The 22,274-nt window shown below is 40.2% G+C and overlaps 1 protein-coding gene across 5 annotated transcripts in view; it reads left to right on the forward strand.

Annotated features, from left to right (window-relative positions):
* FGFR2 (fibroblast growth factor receptor 2) overlaps positions 1 to 20,397 on the forward strand; it is a 74,367-nt gene extending 53,970 nt beyond the window's left edge. For 2 of the 5 annotated variants that reach the window (XM_069980249.1, XM_069980253.1), the window contains 12 exons: positions 3,739 to 3,929; positions 4,988 to 5,135; positions 7,108 to 7,313; positions 10,320 to 10,471; positions 11,890 to 12,011; positions 13,236 to 13,346; positions 13,758 to 13,948; positions 14,294 to 14,416; positions 15,573 to 15,643; positions 17,441 to 17,578; positions 18,643 to 18,748; positions 18,841 to 20,397. In XM_069980249.1, coding sequence (XP_069836350.1) covers positions 3,739 to 3,929; positions 4,988 to 5,135; positions 7,108 to 7,313; positions 10,320 to 10,471; positions 11,890 to 12,011; positions 13,236 to 13,346; positions 13,758 to 13,948; positions 14,294 to 14,416; positions 15,573 to 15,643; positions 17,441 to 17,578; positions 18,643 to 18,748; positions 18,841 to 19,008 — 1,727 coding nt within the window. In that variant the 3' untranslated portion in view covers positions 19,009 to 20,397. Of the gene's footprint in view, positions 1 to 3,738; positions 3,930 to 4,987; positions 5,136 to 5,874; positions 6,020 to 7,107; positions 7,314 to 10,319; positions 10,472 to 11,889; positions 12,012 to 13,235; positions 13,347 to 13,757; positions 13,949 to 14,293; positions 14,417 to 15,572; positions 15,644 to 17,440; positions 17,579 to 18,642; positions 18,749 to 18,840 lie in introns of all 5 variants that reach the window. The other 3 variants (XM_069980250.1, XM_069980252.1, XM_069980251.1) reach the window with 3 other exon arrangements.
* Positions 20,398 to 22,274: the final 1,877 nt, after the last annotated feature.

Here is a 22,274-nt window from a genome sequence, read left to right on the forward strand (position 1 = left end):
ATTTCCGTGCAAGTCAACTTTGTGTTGTCTGCCGTTTGTAAGTTGATTATAATATGGCTTTAGTTATCAGAGGGTTAATGAAATAGTTCCGCTGCTGAAAGGTTGTCCAGGAAAAGATGCTGAAACCGTTTAGGCTGGGCTCGTGATTGCAGCCTTGATAGTGTTATAGGAGGCTCCACAGCTGTGCTTTGACCACCTAACTCACATCATGCTAAATGTCTTTCAGTAGAAGAAGGAAAACCTCTTATTGCCGAACTCTTGCGCCTATACTGTATACTCTATATATTGGTTATACTAGTGCAGGGAGAAGTAGGCAGCAACCTGATGGGCATACAATTGGAGCATTGTAATTGAAGATGTAGAGTTTTTTTTGATTGTTATTTTAAGGAACCTCTATAGATGATAAAAGCTTCAACAGGCATGTGCCACCATGGTGCTTGTGTCCTTTGTTGGTGCTTGTGTGCCAATTTCTGCCCAATTTTTCTAGTATTATATTACCTATATATATTACAGTCTATCACAGGTTCTCTCCACCCAGATATGACTAGGTTCCCTCTCTGGAGAAAGCACTACTGGGTCTTCTATGTACACACACACACACACACACACACACAAGAAAGTTTCCATTAGATAAACCCCTTGAGGGGAACTTGCAAAGCATGAAACGCCAGTTTTAAAGGGGTTGTCCAGCGAAAATCTTTTTCTTTCAAATCAACTGTTGTCAGAAAGTTATATAGATTTGTAATTTACTTCTATTAAAAAATCTCAAGTCTTCCCATGTTTATTAGCTCCTGTATGTCAAGCAGGAAATTTTGTATTGTTTTTAGTCTGACACACTGCTCTCTACTGACATCTCCACTTCTCTCTACTGACGGTTTCCTATGGGGATTCATAGAAAACCGAGACAAAGTTCCTGTCTCGGCCAGAGATGTCAGCAGAGAGAGCTGTGTCAGACTGAAAATAAAACGACATTTCCTGCAGAACATACAGCAGCTGATAAGTATGGGAAGACTTATTATTTTTTTAATAGAAGTAAATTACAAATCTATATAACTTTCTGATATCAGTTGAATTGAAAGAAAAAGATTTTCGCTGGATAACCCTGTTAAGACAAGCTACCTGATAGTATCTACACAGGGGTTGGAGGGGGGGGGTGGTGGTGGAAAATTTATAGAGGCCAGTATCTCCCACACTGATCTTGTATAAATCTCTCCCGGTGTAAAGAGCGTCAGATGTATTAAGAAGTTCATTCTTCTCCTGTCCATGTGCCGAACTTAGAAAACTACTCCAGCTATGATTTTGGATGTGTGATTTATGATGCTTTTTTTAAAAAATGTGTGTTAAAAAAAAAATTGAGGCAAATTTTTGACCCTCGAGATATGCTTTGTGCCCAAAATGTACACACCTTCTAGTACATTTTGTCCATCTTTGGCGCTCTGTGTGCCACAAACAGAAATGCTTTTTAATTTAAACTAATCTCATCAACTATATGACAACACCCTTTCCAATGAACTCCACCCACTTGTTTTGTTTAAGAAATGATGAGGGGGGCACAAAAAGCCCCAAATGTGATGTACACAAAAATTGTGACACTTGCATGCTGGTAAACTGGCGTACATCACATAGTTAATCCACAGCCTTGTCTGTTCCATGAGTGGAAAGGAGCCCAGCGCTGACCTCTGACAGTCCAGGGACTGTCAGCCACAGTGCATAATGATTCTGTATACTAAGAGCTTCTACAGAGGAACAATTCAGGGGGCTACTTAAGTTTTTTTTTTTCTTTTTATGGAGCCCAGGATCATATTCTACTCCATTACTTTGTTTCTGTCTGGTCTCGGTGAACTGTGCCTAGCTTGTTTAACTTAATGGGTAGTAAAATGTAGGCAGGGAATCATTTATTGTGACTTCAAAGGAAGAAAAACAAAGTTTGATAAATATATCTGTTAAACCACACATCAGTCTCCTGTACTGTACAGCGGTGCCCCAAATCCGGAGCGATCATTTTAAGATTCCTTCACCCCCCCCCCCCTTCCTTCTACGCTTTAACTTACTGCAAGTTAAACAAGGTTGGTGCTTGTGCTGCTGCTGCCAGGATTACGTCAGCGTACCAATTCCCCACAGAGTGCCAGGGAGAGCAACCTGCATGAAAGCCGCCTTTGTTCCAGGGAGGTGTGCTGGCTTTACATGAGGCTGCTCTCTGGACGTCTGTTTGTGAAACAATTTATTGGAACATGGTATGTGTGTGTGTGTAAGACGCTCCCAGAGATTGGATACACTTCGCTCCTTAACACCTTCCTTGCCAGTAGAAGACAGAGAGCAATTAAAGATCAGTCGTACTAATATTTGAAAATTTGTTAGGAAGATTAAAATTAGAAAGTGTCAATCTCCCTTTACTCCCCCACATTATTGCACTTTTCCGTTCATCTCGTAGCATTCAAAGGGCGAAAAATAACTTAGTTCTTGTGCAACAAGTGAAGACAGCTGCTGCAGGTGGGAAAACGTCTCTATAGCAAATATTTGTCCTCGACGACCGTGCCACCTCCGAGATGAAGATCAAGAGGTATTGTGAAAGTTGAGTTACCACTGTGTAATCAACCAAGATGAATTTGGCAAGATAGTGTAGAAGACTTGGCAGTGGTTGGCACTTGATGGACACCAAGTTTTTCTCTTAACAGGTCTTTTTTATGAGTCTGAGTATCAGCTAATAGATTTAGGTCAATGTTTCTACCATCGTGAGGCTTGGTGGAATCTAGAACCACACAGGTTAACTAGAACACTCTCTGCCACAGGTGATATGTAAAACTTGGCATTGAGAAACATGGGCAGGGAATCCATGCCCCCTTCTTCTTCTGTAGCCTGTATAAACTAGCATGTTTTCTATTGTCCTCCTTGTGGCGGTATCATTTGAAGATTGAGTTTTTCCCTCCTCCCTCCCCATTACTTACAAATACACATCTCCCTCCCTTCCAGCTTGGCACTGATTTTGCTTCAGGGACCTTTGCCAGGAACTTAACGGGTTTACAGACTTGAGTTATTCCCCCCCCCCCCCCTCTTTCGTTGGCGTCTCTGCCCTTATTTATTTTATAACATATATAACTTTGAACATGTATGCTTGTGGTGTAAATGTGTGATCTGTTGTCAAAGGTCCTTAAATACACTTTACACACATAATGTATCACAGTCTCACTAAAGAAATTGTGTCAGACGCTTTATAATGCACATAAAAAAGGTATCCGAAACTAAAATGCTACGTTTTTTGTCCAACTATGTATGTTCTGCATTGCCTTTTCCATTTGTTTATTGGACCAATGTTCATAAGAATGCCCTATAAGTAGTATTAAGTTCCTAATGTTTAGTTAAATACCAATACTTTTAAAGGTTTTTTTTTGGGGGGGACGCTAAAATTGTTGCCAATTGTTTTTTTTTTTTTAGCAGACGATTTCTCCTTTTTACCGACACTGTACTGTATGGGTATGCCTGCATGTATTTCTCTACAGCACAGTCTATGGCTCCAAGTTATAAATTTCAGGGATCCCTTTTAAGGTCAAATAAGTGTTCTAGAAATTATTCACGCTTGCTAGTAAATAATAAAAGAACATAATACATTTCATTTATTTTGAGGATAAAGCGGATTCCTTATTTTAACTGTGCCATCTTCTTTAATGTGTTACAATGGGAGATAGTATTGTGTTTCTTTGATAACCCATCAGAGTGCCCCCTCTTTGTTCCTTATAACAGAGCGCTCCTCTCATCGGCCGATACTGCAGGCAGGCCTCCCAGCCAACACATCTGCCTCTGTTGGAGGAGATGCGGAATTTGTGTGTAAAGTATACAGTGATGCCCAGCCCCACATTCGCTGGGTGAGATATGTAGAAAAGAATGGAAGCCGGTTTGGAGTCGATGGGATCCCATACATGAAGGTTTTGAAGGTAAGAATCTATTACGTAGTAAAGATATTACGTTTTTTTTGTAAGAAAATTCTTGATAAATACATGCATTATAGTAGTTATTGTTGGTATCTTGACTATATGAACCCATAGATTGATAATAACAGTAAGGGTCAATGGAACTTCATTAACCTATTTGTTCTTCATTTTGATTGGTGGAAAGTAAGAGTAAGAAATATCACATATCAAGGACGCTAGTAAACATTGAAGGCCTTGGTTGCTGGGGACCAACCCCCAGTAGTAGAATGAAAGGTCCATTATAGTTCAGACATTGCCAAGCCTTCATTGTTTTCACAGATGCACATATCTTGTCTGCAAGGTCCTTTAATACTGCTCATCAGGATGCCCTTTGATCAAGCATTAATGGTGCTTCCTTACTTGGAAAAGTAATGGAAAACCCCTATATTATTTCACATTTATTTTTGCCTCCATAGTTTGTAATTTAAAGGGGTTATGCAGGCTTAGACGAAACACATCTACTTTCTTGCAAAAACAGCACCACCCCTATCCTCGGGTTCTGTGTGGTATTACACTTCAGCACCAATCACTTCAATGGAACTAAGATGCAAACCCACACCCAAAGTGAGGACCAGAGAAGTCCTTTTTCTGGAAGAAAGCGACCATGTTTCCTAAGTCTTGACAACCCCTTTAAGAAAACTTTGTGGCTATCAAAGTTTTTGATCAGTCAGGTTCTGGGTGCTTAGACCTCAGTTGAATACTAGAATAAGCTGGAAGTAGCACTCAACTGAGCACTTCTCTGCAGGGGAGTCTACAGTAAGTCTTTGGAGCCTTTCTCTTGTAGCAAGAGGGGAGAGCAGTGACCCGGAGAGAGAAGTGCTCAGCCGAGAACCTAGACCCGGACTGAAAATGACTTCTGCCTCGACAACAACGGTTTAATATTCAATATGCGATGTCAAATTCTGCAGCCATCATAAATGAACATGTTGCATATGTGACTATAAAATGTAGTGACAACTGGTACCACGCCCTATAGTCAACAGCTTTATGTTTTTCTTCCTGTGTCACCTGCCCGTGTTTAGCACTCAGGAATAAACAGTTCCAGTGCTGAGGTGCTGAATCTGTACAATGTGACAGAAGCAGATGCTGGCGAATATATTTGTACAGTCTCCAATTATATTGGAGAAGCCAACAAGTCAGCCTGGCTCACAGTGCTGAAGAAAGAACCAGGTAACGTCTCCTGCTGCCGCACTTGGGCTGCAAATGGGCTCTTGGTGCTTCTGGCAAAGGTGGCGTTTGACAAACAAAATCTGGAGATGGTGTTATGCCGTACCTAATTGCGGCCATGGAAAAGTCCCCACCGAGATAAAGGATTTCACAAAATAACAATTTCTTCTGCTGTCCCCTAACATTGTCATACCCCACCTCCCCAAGTAGTTCATTTCTGTTACCATTCCTTCTTATTCTTCTCTTTGCCTTTCTTCCCTAACTTTCATACACATTGGAGGCCAAGTGCCTCCGATACGTAGTTTTGTTACAACTTTTAACTTTGCCTCCACTTTATGAAGGTGATGGAGATGGTAACACATCTTATTGTGAGCTGAACATCCAGCTATATTTTTAAAACTTTTGGCTAAGTATAAAGCAAGTCCCCCTCATCCTATACTGGAAAGTGAAATCCTTACTTTGTGGGTCTGATAGTTTTCCATGATCTGTGATTGCGTTGCATGCATATATGGTGGTAATTTCTGGTGAAGGGCAATGCGCATTAATCTGCAGTATAATGTTTTCATGGTGGCTCTTGGTGTGTTGGGTCTTTTGGAGAAGGTCTCTGTGGAAAGCAAGGGAGATCCTCGAAGGTTGACGTGCCTCTCCAAGGCTTGAGACATCTCCTGAGCACACTCCACGTTTCCTTTTCTCATGGGGTATTGCTTTTCTTTTCTTTTTTTTTGCCATCTTTCTCTTCTAGGCTGCCGGTGTTAATATTACAGATGAAGAGATAGAAGTCTTGTATGTCAGAAATGTTTCTTTTGAGGATGCTGGGGAATATACTTGTATAGCTGGAAATTCCATTGGGATTTCTCAACACTCTGCCTGGTTGACGGTTCTGCCAGGTATTATCCTCCTGTCTTGGGTTTCTGTCTTTCCCTCTTGTGTTGCTGGGGTAAGCCACGAACACTGCTCCTGTCCAGGGAAACCAATGTGGTTAGTGCAAGAATAAATTAGTGACACATATTATTTTCTAAGTACATGAAGCCATAAATTTAATGAGTATAAGAATATATCTCATGAGTAGAACTTTTACTACTATGACCTTATGTCAGGGGGTGGTGGGACATGGAGCTGTGTAATGACGTTTACTTCTGCATCTACTTTCCTAGTTCCCAAACTGCATAGCATGAGCTCTTTATGCAGTCGGGAGCAAGATGTTTTCTCTCTATTGTGTTTTAACCCCTTTGGCGTGGCCAAGAAAGGGTTTGATCCACAGCGGAGAAAACATCTCTGGTGCACAGGTCTCTCCTCCCCCCTTTACTGTCCAGTCTTTTAAGACTTTTCATTCTATTTTTCTTTTCTTTTTCTGCTGCTATTTTACTTTGGGGGACAGACAGCTACTTGAAATAGAAAGGTAATGTTCCCATAACACTACCTACCTTCTGCTGGACAAATCTGTGGTGTGGAGGAATGCGTGAGTAATTTTGTGTGTTTCTAATAGACTCCAACAACCCTATAAGCCAAAAATTGTCACTATACTTAAATTTTTAGAAGTGAACAATAAACTACAGCTATTAATAAATAACTAAATGTACCCCCTCCACTCACCGGAATAGTTCTGCATTCCCAAGGCAGTCTTTCATTGGTTCATCTAGTTGATTTTTTTTTTTTTGTTGAAACAAAAGGCTGATGTCAAATCAGGTCAAAGTGTAGTGAGTCACTGCCTAGTGCTGCCCGTTGTTGGGCATTATCTTTGCCAGTACTAGCCATGCGTGATTGCACTGTACTCACAAAACAGGCATTGCTCAATGTCTAGGTTCCCGGATGCAGAGATCAGGTGTTCACGCTGTGCTTTTAGTGCTTGTGATCTGTACAGTGCATTGATGAATGCTGGTGTGTTGTTTGAGAGTATAAAGGCATTGTGATGGTGAGTATTGACTAAGTCTATTGAAACCCCTATGTCACTTGTCAACCTAACATCATTTTGCAGGTACAGAACCTCCTGAAGAAGTCAGTTCTTTGCCATACTACATGGAAATTGGAATATACATTGGTGGAACCTTTTTCATTATCGGCTTTATTGCAATTTGTGTCATATTCCACTTTCTCAATGGAGCCAAGAAAAAGAAGACGTTAATCGGGCCACCTGTTGTCCACAAGCTCAGCAAGCGAATTCCTCTACACCGGCAGGTAACAGAAAGTAGATAAAGAGTTCAAAAAACCTTACTGCGCCGACTAGCAGCCGCCATGTGCACTTACATACGTAGGTGTTCTGATTCTTTAGTATCTCATTGTGCTTGGGTAGAGATAGAAGAGACCGCCAGTTTTTATATTTCATGATACATTGAACATGTCCATTCCAGTGGTATTTTTCACATAGTTTGGGCTACTTATTCAAAGCTAGGAACAAACTGCAAAGCGTCATCATAGATTTTATGAAGAATTAGTGTTGTGTGCATGGTGTCCATTCATTTTTTTAGCATCTGACATAGATCTTTGATATCTCCATTGGACTGGGCTAATTGATTAGTGCTAAAATATATTCTGCAATACAGTCCTTATACATTATGCCTATAGCACATGTGGTGATATTGTTGCTGATATGTAGGGGCGGGATGAGGGAAAGGCTAAGTAAGCAGTTGCCTATGTGGGAAGGGTGACCTTTATGGATTAAAGGGAATATCAAGGGACAGAAACAGCCAAGATGGGCAATAACAATGTGGGGAATTCTGCACCCCTGCCTTAGGCACTAAGCGAACATGAACCGATTATACCTTACTCTAGAATTGGTGTAAGATGCAACATGTTCACACACAGTTTTTACCTTGTTTTTTGGGCCTTGGTACCTGTCACAAAGTACACAGACCAGGCATATATGAAATCCATTCGGCCTCTGGAAGTTCGGGTATCCATGGGTACAACACGCGACCCTCATTCTGATTTAATTAGATTTGTCTATAGTACTGACCAGGCATGGTTATATCCATAGATATCCAAACTTCCTGTGGCCAAATGGATTTCAAGTGTGCCAGCTCTCAGGCATGCTTTAAATTGAGTTTTGAGACTCGCCAAAAAAAAAAAAGAAATCATTCGTGAGTTTAGAACTATAAAGTGGCATGTACATTTTTCACCCATGTGTGGCTGTTACTTTTTTAGTCAATATTTGTAGCCTTTGAATAAACAGTCATTTTTCTGGAAAAATGTCATTTTTAAGCCTGAAAATACATGGCCTACATTCTTTTGCAATTCTATTCTCAAAATATCATGTTAAACATAACAAATTGTTTTACTTCAGTATTGACAGCATATGTTTGGCTGAGCCTGACCTCTGAGGTTTGAATCTAAATAGCAAGTATTTTGGTATTCTGGTCATGCTCAGTAGATGTTTCCCTTATATGGATGAAGTAATAGAAGCTAGTTCCTCATATCTTCCAAGAATGGACCTCTTACAACTTGTGTATGGTGAAAGCCTCGTGGATTGTTTTGGAAATATGAAAAGGGACTATGAAAAGGGACACCAACAGGACTTTTTCCCCAACTGTATGACTTGCTATATGTGGCCTTGATATCCCCACATTAATGAATGTTGGAATATCCAAGTAGTATAACTGCATAACTTTGGTTTCAGACCTCTTTCACTCACGTTCCATGACTAAAATTGTAATTTTGTCTTCAAAAGGGCTATGGTAACAGGTAATTCAAAATCTTCATGTTGTCTAATTATTTTGGTGCAGATAGGAAAAATTGAGCAAAAAACAATGGAACAGCAAACAAACTTAACAACAAAAAAGAACAAACAAAACAAAATACAGATTTTTATAAAAAATACAAAGTATTGGGTTTTGTAATTAAAGTCTAAAATTGAAGTGGGGTTTACATCTTTTTATGTTGTGATATACAGTAATACCTCCGAACTTGAACTGTTCCGTATCTGAACAAAAATTTACCCGGTAGTGGCGTTCAGAAGTCAAACATGGTATTTGGTATTCAAATTTTTTTGAGATCGTGGGTTGTACCTGGAGAGTTTAGCACGGGAGAGGCTTTACATACAGTACTGTATAAAATTGCTCAAATGCATATACAGTACAGTAGTAGTACAGTCAGTGCACCACCATCTCCCATCTGTTACAGTGCTGGGATGGGGGGGGGACGCTATACAGTAAATGATGAGGGAGAAGTTGGTGACTACTGTACTATAATTGCTGGTTTTGTTAAGCATTTCTTGTTTTAAATATATTGTACTGTATAGTGCTGCTCTTTCCTAAACTGTAGGGATTATACTGGGCCCTTATCAATGTAATATACTGTATAGGTATTGTAGGTAATTATTGGCGGGTGCTGGAACCAATCAAACACATTTACATTATTTTCTATGGGAAGACACTGCTCTATTCTCAAACTGCCTTCCTGAACCAATTAAGTTTTAGAACAGATGTACCACTGTATAAGATACTCTATAACATAATGATTGGTGGGGTTCAACCTTTGGGTAGGAAAGAAGCTGCACAGCAGTTGACCTTTAGTGTCACCATGCAAAGAAACATAGATTAAGACCACAACTATTAGAAAATCTTAATAATCTGCTGTCATTTACAGCATTAGGCTATGTTCACACTACGTAAACTACGTAACAATCTCAGCCATTGTTGCCGATTTGCAACTACGGCCGTGATTACTACGTAGCTTATGTAGTGCTGCCTTCAATGGAATCCCGGCCGGAGTGTATACACATAGTATACACTTAGGCTGGGACCCATAGCGGCGCCGCAAAAACTGATATGTCAGTGCACACAATGGAGCGTGCGGCTCCGGCCGCAGCCTCTATTGTGTGCAGCTGGGAATTTGGATGAGGGCGCAAACTGATGCGCCCGCATCCGCATTCAGCGGCAGTAAAGATCTTCTGGCCGGCACAGAACGACCGGTGTCTTACTACGTGGGAACATGGCCTTAAAATGCTGATTTAGAAATAAAAAAGTAGATCAAGTTTAAAATCATAGATTTATGGATTACACACTCATTTTAGCAACCATTTTAAAGTGTGTGTGTGTGTGTGTGTTACCTTCTTTGAAGAGTTGATCTTATCTAAAGTGATGTATGCACATCTGCTTGCTAGGGCTTAGTTTGCACATGGAGGGCTGCCTTGAGAATACACTTTGTTCTGCTGTCATAGGACGCATATCACAGACCTCTTTCCACTTGCAGGTGTCGGCAGATTCCAGTTCTTCTATGAACTCTACAACTCCCCTGGTGAGGATTACTACGCGGCTTCTGTCCAGTGCTGACACTGTGCTTCTTCCAAATGTGTCAGAGTATGAGCTTCCTCATGATCCCAAGTGGGAATTCCCAAGAGACAAGTACGTACTTATACTATAGTCTCTGATTTATTATTGCAGGATAATTCAGAGATCGGCAGCACAACGTTAATGTTATAAAGGAAAGTGTGGGGAAAATAGTAGCTGGTGCAGTGCCAGACTCCAGCCCACATGAGCATGTGTTAAAAGCTTTGGTCACCAAGCATGTACAAGGTCTCCTCCCTAGGTTAGGTTCAAACTACGGAACCCGAGCAGAGAATTTCCGACGGATTCTGTAGCCCGTAGCGGTTCACGGCCGCACGCCACAGCGGAATGCGGAATCCGCCAGTGCATAGAATGGTGTCTATGGCATGGGCGGAAAGGCGGGCAGCAGTAAAACGGGTACAAGCTACGGAATGTGTCTGTAATTCTCCGCTCGAGTTTTGTAGTGTGAACCTACCCCTACAGTTTCCTCAGACAACTTTCTAGAGGAAGACCCATGTAGAGTTAAAACGTTGGTCATATGTTTTAGCTCTGAGCATGTGTTCTTTTTACGTTTACAGCACAGTGGTTGCACTATATCATATGGTTTCGTCATGCTTGGTGAAATTGCACATTTTTCCCAATTTATTTTTTTGTAAATTTACACTAATTGAAGTGAAGTTGAACCAAAATCTCCTCACTTTTTCAAACATCGCATATAAAAAATTGGTCTAAAAAATGACTACAAATCACTTTTACTAAAGCCGCATCCCTTCTATAACAATCCATTTTCCTTTGTCCGACAAACACAAAAAAATTGCATTTTTAAGTAAAATAAGGTGTGCACAAAAACTTGCAAGATTGCAAGCTGCCATACAAGCCTTTGTTTTTACACTGCTGAAGTGATGACATGACTGTAACAGCCAATCAGGTCACACAGTCAAACAAGTCGCTTCTTCAGAGCCTGAAACAAAGGCTGGAAGGTGACCAAGGACTGTATAGGTTATTTCAGGTAAAATTATAATTATATTTATTTTCAGTATAGTATACCTATGTGCACATACAGTGGTAACATAACTAACGGCCTTAATTCTTTCAATACTCTGGGTGACACTTAATATTTATAGTAAAATTTCTCAATGTACAGTATTAGTGTACTCACTGTATATATTCACAGCAGCTCCCTGTGTACCTCACATTAGCTCTGAAGTACACAGTGACCTGCTATTAGAATATACAATGAGTACATTTAGTAATACTGTACACTGAGCAATTTTACTATTAAGTGGCCAACCCCTTTAACTTTTTTGAAATTTTTGGAATTTTGTTAATTTCCTAAACCCACCTTTATTAACCTTATAATATAGTATATGGTTAATGGTTTAATATAGCCCTCCTAATTTCTGTTGGTTTTAATAAAGCCCTCTTAATTTCATTGCAGTCATCATAAGTGTTCGATTTGAAACGTAGTAATTTTTACTTATTTATTTTATCTGCAGAATGACGCTGGGTAAGCCCCTTGGCGAGGGCTGTTTTGGCCAAGTGGTTATGGCTGAAGCTCTGGGGATTGACAAAGACCGGCCCAAGGAATCTGTGACAGTTGCTGTGAAGATGCTGAAAGGTAAAAGAGTTGGGGAGTGATGCTTTTTCCCCCCTCTCAGTGGGGGAGACCAGGTCACATTCCTGACCCTACAGATAAATCAGCGGCTCTGACAGTATTGCTGCCCCTCTCTGTGATTTAAAGACAGCAGCTATGGAAAGATGTGAGATTTACAGCCTCGCTCCTTTGAATTATGCAATCCTTTTTGCCACCATGCCGAAGTGTGATCCCAGGGTCCTGTGACCGCCTTTTTCCATTAAATCCTGTCTGCAAGTAATTTTTGTCCCTGCCCCTCCCCCGCCCTAAAGCTTTTAACTTTTGCCACCTAGCGAAATAGCTTTTTAGCTACCACCAAATAAAATGACCTCCTGAATGGGACACAGTGAGACATTGTGACCTAAAGCTGCTAGTGGTGAAATACATTTTATGATGTTTTAATGACAGCTTGTTAAATCTGTGTAGATTAGTTTCACATGTAAATATTTTAACACATTTTCATCAATATGGAAATATATATATATATATATATATATATATATATATATATATAATATATATATATATATAGAGAGAGAAATATATATATATCTCCAGTATTTGTGGGGTTTTGCAATTCAACTTCCATCGTAGTGAATGGAGCTGATTTGCAAACCACACCTGAACTGATGACAAAAGAGGAGCTGTTTCTAGAAGCATGCGGCCATGTTTTTCTAAGCCTAGATAACCCCTTTAAGTGAGCGGTGCTGTGATTCGCATTTTGGATTTTAAATGTTATTTTCTAAAGCCCAGATTATGTAATTTTATACAGAAACATAATTCAAATTTTATTTTAAAAAGATTTTCAAGGCTATGTTCCCACACAGTATTTTGGAAACAAAACCAGGAGTGGACTGAAAATAGAGAAAGGCTATGTTCACACACAGAGTGGATGGCTGCCATTTAATGGCAAATAACAACAGTTATTTCAAAACAACGGCGGTTGTTTTGCAATTAAATAGCGGCCATCCACTCAATTTTGACACTGTGAACATAGCCTTTTTCTGTTTTCAATCCACTTCTGGTTTTGGTTGCAAAATACTGTGTGGGAACATAGCCTAAAAATGGATTGTAAGAAAGAAATATATATGGTTTTACATAGAGACCCAACCTCCTGTGTGTGTGCAGTTGTGAGCTGGATAGTTGTCACTCATTGACCAGCATGTATTGGTTGTCTATTGTAACAATACCTACTTTTTACTTGTATAGATGATGCTACTGAGAAAGACCTGGCAGATCTGGTCTCCGAGATGGAGATGATGAAAATGATCGGAAAGCATAAGAACATCATAAACTTGCTGGGTGCATGCACCCAAGGAGGTAAGAAGCTTTAAACAACAAAAGGTCTATAATTTTGTCACTAATAATAAAAGGACTAGTTGCAGGTCACTACTTAGGCCAGGTCACTAGTAGGTGAAAGAGAAAGAACGCCCAGCAGGACATAAGAGAAGGAGTTCACCCTTTAATGACCACCTGCTGTAAAGTCTAAGTACATGCAGCCTTCAGAATGTAATGGAGACTGCTGCAGCCTTTTAGCTTTCCCTCCGTCCTGTTATTAGCATGCAGCGTAATGAGTGAGTTTAGCGCCGTTTGTCTTCTTCAAGTACCGACTAGGTAGTTGTTAGTGAGCTCCTCAGTTATTAGACACCTTGCACTCAGCTTTAATGCCACTTGTAATGTTGTGTGTGTATTTATGTAGCATCTTTAACAGACAATGCTGTCTCTCTGCAGGTACTTTATATGTAATTGTAGAATATGCTGCTAAGGGGAATCTGCGAGAGTACCTCCGGGCACGGCGACCGGTTGAGATGGAATACTCCTATGACATTAATAGGGTACCTGGAGAGCAGATGACTTTCAAAGATTTGGTATCGTGCACTTATCAGCTGGCCAGGGGTATGGAGTACTTGGCATCACAAAAGGTATAATAAAGGGAGAGAAATGCACTGGGCGTCTGCTTTTTTCATGGTTCTTCGGTTTTGTAATAGAAGATACTATTGGATTATGGTCATTTATTTAATAATGTGTCATTAGGATCTTTCCTGTTAAGTGAAGTATATAGTATATAAGTTAAGCCAAGTTTATAAGTAAAAGAGTTGTGTCTCTGAACTAAATTCAAAGGATATTTTATAAGATTATAAGGACTTGTCATGTATATTCATTTTCAGTTAGAATAAGGGGGTTGCATTTACTCGCATCTGATGGCCTTGGTATATATGTATATAAACCCCATATGGTAATTTTTGTATGTATTTACATTTTTTAAGTGTATACACCGGGACCTTGCTGCTAGGAACGTGCTGGTTACTGAGAGCAATGTCATGAAGATTGCTGACTTTGGTCTGGCAAGAGACGTCAACAATATAGATTATTATAAGAAAACAACAAATGTAAGTTGTGCCGGCGGGTAAGAACGTTTCTTCCAGGTTTCATGTATTCTATATTCAGTCTACAGTCATGCTGGCGATGGCTGAAATCAGTGTCGGACTGGCCCACCAGAGGACCGGAGGATCCTCCGATGGGCCGCCAGCTTTAGAACCTGCACTAACACTGACTGACATGTCTTTCCTCATTGGTTTGTCATTGGTGGGCCCTCTGGTGGGCCCCAGATACCCCAGTCCGACACTGGCTGACATGACAAATTCCATTAACTTAAAATTGGGTTTTAATTTTGTAGTGCGTTTCTGGCATTTGAGGAAGAATATCCTAGGAGATAAGCTCAAAAACACTGATCATCTAGGTTTATATGAACAGAGCCTCTTAACCACTAAAACCTATGATATATAATATTTTCCATCATCAAAGATGGCGTATGTTTTATCTTTTCGGTGATTAGAGTTGGGATTGTCTGAGCCCGAGCATGCGGCACTTGATTAGCAGTGGCTAGGGAAGCTGGATGCAGCCGCAAATGCCGCATGCTTACGAGCATGCTCAAAGTTAGCTCAACTCAAATGGTGATCGATAATCTAAACTTCATTGGTACTTCCAACAACAATAAAATAGGGATTCTAATGGTGCGTTTACACAGACAGATTTATCTGACAGATTTCTTAAGGCAAAGCCAGGAATGGATTTGAAAAATTTGTCAGATAAATCTGTCTTGTGTAAATGCACCATAAGTCCTATGTTCACTCTTGCATATAAGGGTTCTATTAGACAAAGCAATTTTTTTAGGGTCAGCTCTTAATTAATCAATGGCACACAAATGATTTTTCAATTGATGCCTGCAATTACAAAAGATGATTATCGTTTCAATTTGAACGATATACCAATTTTCCACACAATTATTGTCCTGTGTAATAGGGCCTTAAGACTGTGTTGAGGAGGTGTTTGACTGGAGCTGTGATCATGGATTCCTACAGCTGCTCCTAATACGTTCTATGTATTACATTTAGTGAGTTACAAGTAGTCAAACTCCTTGGAATGTAGCATTCTTAGTGGGTCAGATCATCTTAATAATAGCTTTGATACATGTCCCTAGAACTGGTCCTATTAGTAAATAGGATTCTGCACTGTTTTAAAATAATATTCCTTTTCTCTATGTAGGGCCGGCTTCCTGTAAAATGGATGGCACCTGAAGCACTTTTTGATCGGGTTTACACTCATCAGAGCGACGTGTAAGTTGTGAACTCATTAGTTGTTGTCTGTTTGGTTGACAAAGACTCATGGGTGTTGAAGTTTTACACCCTCTTGGTTGTTGTATCTCTATACAAGGTAATAAACCTATGATGGTGCATACTAAATCACAACTGGTAGTTGGAAATATAAAGGGTCAAAAATGGCAAAATGTAATTTTGGAAAAACAGAGCCATATGGTATTTACTTGAATGCTGAACTAAAACTTAAAGTGTTTTTGCATTTAAAGTGACTCTGTTCGATGCAACTTATGCTCACAATTGTCAGATAGCTGTTAGGTCATATCTGTCTGTTCTTCTAAAACATAGAAAAATGTGTTTAACCTCCTATGCAAAGTGTCAAAGAGGCATTCCCAGGCGCCTAAATCACTGTACCCATGTGTCTCCTTGCCCTAACAATACTCTGACAGTGTTATCAGTTTGGAAAATGAAATGAAGCTCTTTTTTTAATAAACTTTTGACATGTCTCAAACAGTTCAAAACTTTTGATTGGTCAGGATCTTCCACTGATTACAGGAGACTGGCTCTATAGACTATAATGTAGCCTGTCTCCTGCAATCAGTTGGTTCGCGTGCCAAGCCAGAAAGTGAAGAGAGCCGAGTACTTCTATATCTGGCAAGTGGAGCGGGCCTCAGCATTCAACCATATGTCAATAGTATATTTAAGTAACAATAACACTTTAAAGAAGAAAAAAAAAGTTTAAGGGTACAAACCCACACAATGTATACGCAGCAGATTTGATGCTGTGTTCAGTTATTTAGATCTAATCTGCTGCGTATTTGCTGCTTATCGCAGCAGTAAATACGCTGCGTGTACGGTGTGTGTGTTTGTACCCTAAATGTTAGAGGGCTTCCAACTGTTTTTCCAACAATGCCCAAGCCGCCATTGCTCATCATTTTCAGAGTTCTGACACCCAGGGAATGGTCACTGACTGCAGCGGTGACCAGGCTCAACCAGTAATGGACTGATGGGCATTTCCTGCATGTTTACATGGGACCTGTAAGCGATGAGGAGTAAGAACTGGGGCATAATCAGTGTGGCAGGGAATTGAATAGTGGAGTATTCATTATTTTTTATTTAGGCACCTGGACCTTTAAACTTTTTGGGGGTTTTTTCCCACCAGAAAACTTGTCCTGGAAAAGGGAACCAATCATCCTTCTTATGCTGTTCTCTCTGAGGGCATCATAACATAGTGACTGACAGACAGCCACTACTGAATCCACCACATTTGTGATCTGGGGGCTCCCCCCATCTTGTTTGACAGATTTGTCTTTATGTGCAGTAATAGAAAATAAATTGTCAATCAGCAATGGAGGGGCGGGGAGACCAAAGCTCATAAATACACAGGACTCCATGTTCACAACTCTTGCATCTGTAAGTCCTAAAAAACTATGCTACACGTAAATGACACAGCTCTGATATTACCATGTCTGTCACTACGACTTCAGAGAGGGCAGCATTAACAGGCTGACAGATTCCCATTAACCTTCATGACTCATCTGGCAATATTTACTGTGGTTTACATAAGGGTAGAGAAGGATACGGCCTATTTTACATGATCAGGGAGCTGAACATCTGTAGTATAACAACAGCTAACCCCATCCCAGGTTCAGACCATAAGGGCGCTTCACTAGCTTAACACCTAGTATACCTAGAATGTATGATCCATACAATAATATTGACCCGAGTATTAAATACTTCCTGTAAAAGTTTCTTCTGCCAGGGGCAATCATTATAAGAGGTTTGTTATACTGAGGTATTTTCTTCTTCTGTCTTTAGCTGGTCATTTGGTGTGTTAATGTGGGAGATTTTTACCCTGGGAGGTTCTCCGTATCCTGGAATTCCTGTTGAGGAACTCTTCAAGCTACTGAAAGAAGGTCATCGCATGGACAAACCAGCCAACTGCACCAATGAACTGTAAGTGGCTTTGACAACACCAGGGGTTTTCCTGTGGCAATCTATCATTATGTGCCATAATGTAATGAAATAGATTATGGTAAAGTATATTTTGTGATGGTTACATTAATTCTTTAGAGTAGTGACAAGGTGCTTTTACTGCTCTCACAGCTGTTATGAAAAAGAGTCCATGGAGCCTCGGTTACGAGTATTGTGGCATGACAAGGGATTGCCAAGGCAGGCATCCATCCACAGACAGCCGTTTTGGGGTATTTGCCCCTCATCAGTGTGGAGCAGGATTCTGGCTAGTTGGGGCAATGACAAATCAACCATCAAAACACAGCAATCACTGAGCTCAAGGAGATCAGTGAAAAAATTCCAATGAAGTACTCAATCAAGAGTCTCCACTAATGCCCCCAAAATGTATTATTATTCAGAACGTAAGGGCCCCTTCCATGGTGCACAGCTATTTCTCATTCTCTACATTTCAGTTGGTGGCACCAATCCCAAGCTGATCCCCCATTCAGGCTTCGGTCAGCATCCCAGTCTTCTGGAGCCAACATCACCTGACCATTGCAGCCATACGGACATTGTGGCTCTCTTTAATGAATGGTGATGCCAGGAGTATGGTTGCTGACCTTTGATGCTGCTGATTGGCTGCAGTGGTCATGTAACATGCACTTCAGAAGGAAGACTGGTGAACCTGTGGAGCCTAAATGGGGGATCAGTAAATTACTGATCCTTTTAATGCATTTGGGCCAGTTTACCATTTTTTTAAAAACATGGATAACTTTTTTTAATGCAGTCAGATAACCACTTTGAACTTTTCCTCTTTTCTTTTTTTTATCTTTTCTGCTGTCTGTTTGGTAGTAAATTATCTAGATTGATGATGGCTAGTAAGCCATAACCCACAGTTACATCTGTTATATCTGTCTTCCTTGTAGATCATTTTACTAGACTTTGGCTCACTGATTAGCTTATCCTCATATATAACCATCCTTGGCACATGCAGATAATATATGGGTCTGATAATGTATAATAGATCTCATTTGCGGACCTCACAATGGTGCACCTTCTCTTTGCAGGTACATGATGATGAGAGACTGCTGGCACGCCATTCCTTCACATAGGCCTACTTTCAAGCAGCTGGTGGAGGACTTGGACCGAATACTCACACTAACCAGCAATGAGGTTAGTTGAAAGGAGAGATGTTCATCTGTGTTGATTGGATTGCCTACAGTATATCCAAGTATATTAAAGTCATTCTTTATTCCCCTTTACAGGAGTATCTCGACCTCAGTGTCCCGTTGGAACAATATTCTCCAAGTTTCCCTGACTCATCATGTTCTGCTTCCTCGTCCGGTGACGATTCTGTGTTTTCCCCAGACCCTATGCCAAATGAACCCTGCCTCCCCAAACTCCAAAATGTAAATGGCAGCATAAATACATGAGACACCTTGCGTTCTGCAGTCCAGCTCTAAAGAGCACTACCAATAGCACTGACTTATTCTGCAGAACGCCAAGGTATGTGGACCTTTCCGTGAAAGTGGACACACGTTGGGAAGAGAACACAGGGCAGAATCCACTGTTTTTCTCTTGCAATTCTGTAAGCATGAGACAGCTGGCAAAAAGCACGAACTCCCAAGTGGATAAAGAGTGCAGAGAGACAGTAGGAAGAATAGGCCTGGTCAGTGACATGAAGCTATATCAGGCATGGCAAAGCCAGCTATGCTATTGCTCCGAGATGGATATCTAAGGACTCAAGGCTGATACACTTAATTTCTTGCCTTTCTTGTTAATTTTGTAATATTCTGAGAAAATATATTTCAGCACCCAAGCCCCTTCCATCCTTCACCAGAGCACATATGCAGCATTATCGCTGTTGGATATAAATGTAAATATATTCAAAATATGTATAAATATATAAATATATATTATATTTACAATGAATTATTTTTTGTATTGATTAAAAAAACTAATTAAAAAATGCAAAGAAACCCTTCTGAGCTGGTCAGGAGGAGCAGTTTTATGCCAGGCTCCTACCTAGCAGAGAACGGATGAACAAAGTAGATGTTTGGGAGTTTGAATTCCTCTTCTTTTAAAGTATTGAAATATCCTAAAATTGCCCCCTCCCTCTAAAATGGTCAGGTGGATGTTCTAAATGTAAAAATAAAAAACAAAACAGGGTCACCATTTTTTTTTATATTGCCCTTTGGACCCTGAGAACTCCATAGACCCTTCCAGAGATCTAAGGACTTTGTGCCAGTGGTTGACTTGGCCTAAAAAAACAACCCAACTATGTTGAATAATATGAGATCTAAAGATTAAAGGCCTTATTGTAATAAAAGATTTATATGATATTTATGCTATAAATAGAAAGGAATGGATCTTTCTTTAAAGAAAAAAAAAGTCTATTTGTTTTTTTTCAATGCAAATGAAATGTACCTTGTGAATAACAGTGGGAGAGACCAAGAAAACGTTAAGTTTGTAAATAATCGGACCGGTTGCTACGCTATGATTTAGTTTTTACCGTATTTCTACCACTTGTTTGTGAATGGAGATGTGGGAAAACTAGGCATGTAGACTGTGATAACACATTAATCGTATCATCCTAAATCATGAATCAGCCATCCTTTAATGCACACCTAATTGTTGCTGTATAGAGGGTACCTAGCCTTGAGCAATGAAGACCTTTCCACTGGTACGGAAGCACTGAACTGCTAAGTACAACCCTTTGGTGGACCATGGACCACATGTGAGGCTACTGATGTCAGAATTTTGTAGTGTCAAACTCACTTCTCTGAGAAATGTATGAAATAAAGTTCATATGTAAAAACTTGTTTTGCTTGTGAGAAGAAGAGTATGTGATTATGTAGTCGTTTCATTGGTCTCAATGTTCTTACAACACCATCTTGAGCTTAAAGTGTATTTTTGTTTTATTGCAAACGGTTAGTTGGTAAGCAGTGATTTCCATATTTTTACTTAAAACAAATGTACCATTAGGTACATTCACTTTAAATGTTGCACATGAATAGATGTCTATTACCGAGCACCGGCCCGGGCAAAAGCACTGGAGGTGGGCCGGCCCACCCCCAGTGCGAGGAAATCCCCGCTCCCCTATGAAGTGGCTCCATTGATTCTAAAGAGGCCACGTCACAGAGGGGAGGGGGTTACATCACTCTGGGGGCAGGCCAGCCCGCCTTCAATGCTTCACCCTGAGTCGGTGTTTGGTAATAGAACGGTGCCATTTGCAGGAACCTGGCCATGGTTTAAAAAAAAACACTGCTTCCCCGTGCCCCACTTAAAAGCACTTGTGCAACACTTGTATCTGATAGTACATTTGCTTAAAAAAAATAATACATATACTTTAAGCAGAGATGGAGAACCTTTGGCCCTTCAGCTGTTGCGGAACTACAATTCCCATCATGCCTGGACTGCCAAAGTCCAGGCATGATGAGAATTGTAGTTCTGCAACAGCTTGAGGGCCGAAGGTTTCCCATCCTTTCTTAGTAGAAATTTTATGAATCCCTTTGTTGGTTGTAATATGCTTTAATTGCAGACTTTAGGTGGCTCTTCTAGATGGAAAATCCACAGCTAATCCACTAAGTGTGTAGATGAAAACCTGAATTCCTTCATTACAACAGCTGGGAAAGTCATTGCTGCAATATTTCTTTACATTGGAATCAATGGGACGATCAAATGCTGAGGATATTATAGCCCTGCTGACATGCATAGGGGAAAAAGGTGTAAAACGTTATTTGTGCTGATTTTTTAATGATCTGTAGTAATAGTTATATAGTAGCAATGCGTTTTCACAGTGCTGTACAAACGTTGTCATATCTCAGTGTCCCTAATAGACTCCATTTAGAGGTCTGGTCAGATTTGAGCCCAGGATACTAAGGCTACAAGGCAAACGTACATGTTTTGTACAGAAATCTTAGCAATATGGAGTTGTGAAGCTGTACAGTGTGATATCTTTAAGGACATTAAGCCTATACATGGACTGATGAGGATAAGTTTTTTTTCAATTATTTGCCCTCCAGGACACTATAAGGCCCGATTCACATGTCTGCAATTGCAGATCCGGAACTGTAGACAGAAAATAGGATCAATGTATGTCAATGGTCACATTAACACATCCATAGTTGTGTACAGGGCTGTGATCCATACCGCAGACACTTATTTTTCCATTTTTGCAGATTAGCAAAAAATACAGATGCAATAAGGATGGAAATGGCAGATTGCTAATGGAAAATAGCGAACTCAAATTTGCAGAGTGAAAAATATATGTGTGACTAGACCCTTAGGGTGATGGATCGATTAAAGTGGTCACTTAAAGGGGTGTAGTCACTAAGTAAACTAGGTCTATAGTGATGTGTTATGTTAAATGAAATATCCAAATTTACAAGCATTTGAAAGTTATAGGCTCACGAATCCCCCATGTACTGCTTTGTTTCATAACCCGTTGACCTTTGTAACGTCCCGCCAGCCATCCACTTTTTTGGGTCACTTATGCTCAGTTCAATCCCAGTCACATGATCTGTCTGATTAGTACTGGAAGTTAGCTTTAAAGTGTCACTGTCGTGAATTTTTTTTTGCAGAAATCAATAGTCCAGGCGATTTTAAGAAACTTTGTAATTGGGTTTATTATCCGAAAAATGCATTTTTATCATGAAAAAGCAGTTTGAAGCTCTCCCCCCTGTCTTCATTGTTCTCC

This window comes from Dendropsophus ebraccatus, chromosome 8 (genome assembly GCF_027789765.1).
Source record: "Dendropsophus ebraccatus isolate aDenEbr1 chromosome 8, aDenEbr1.pat, whole genome shotgun sequence".
NCBI lineage: Eukaryota > Metazoa > Chordata > Amphibia > Anura > Hylidae > Dendropsophus > Dendropsophus ebraccatus.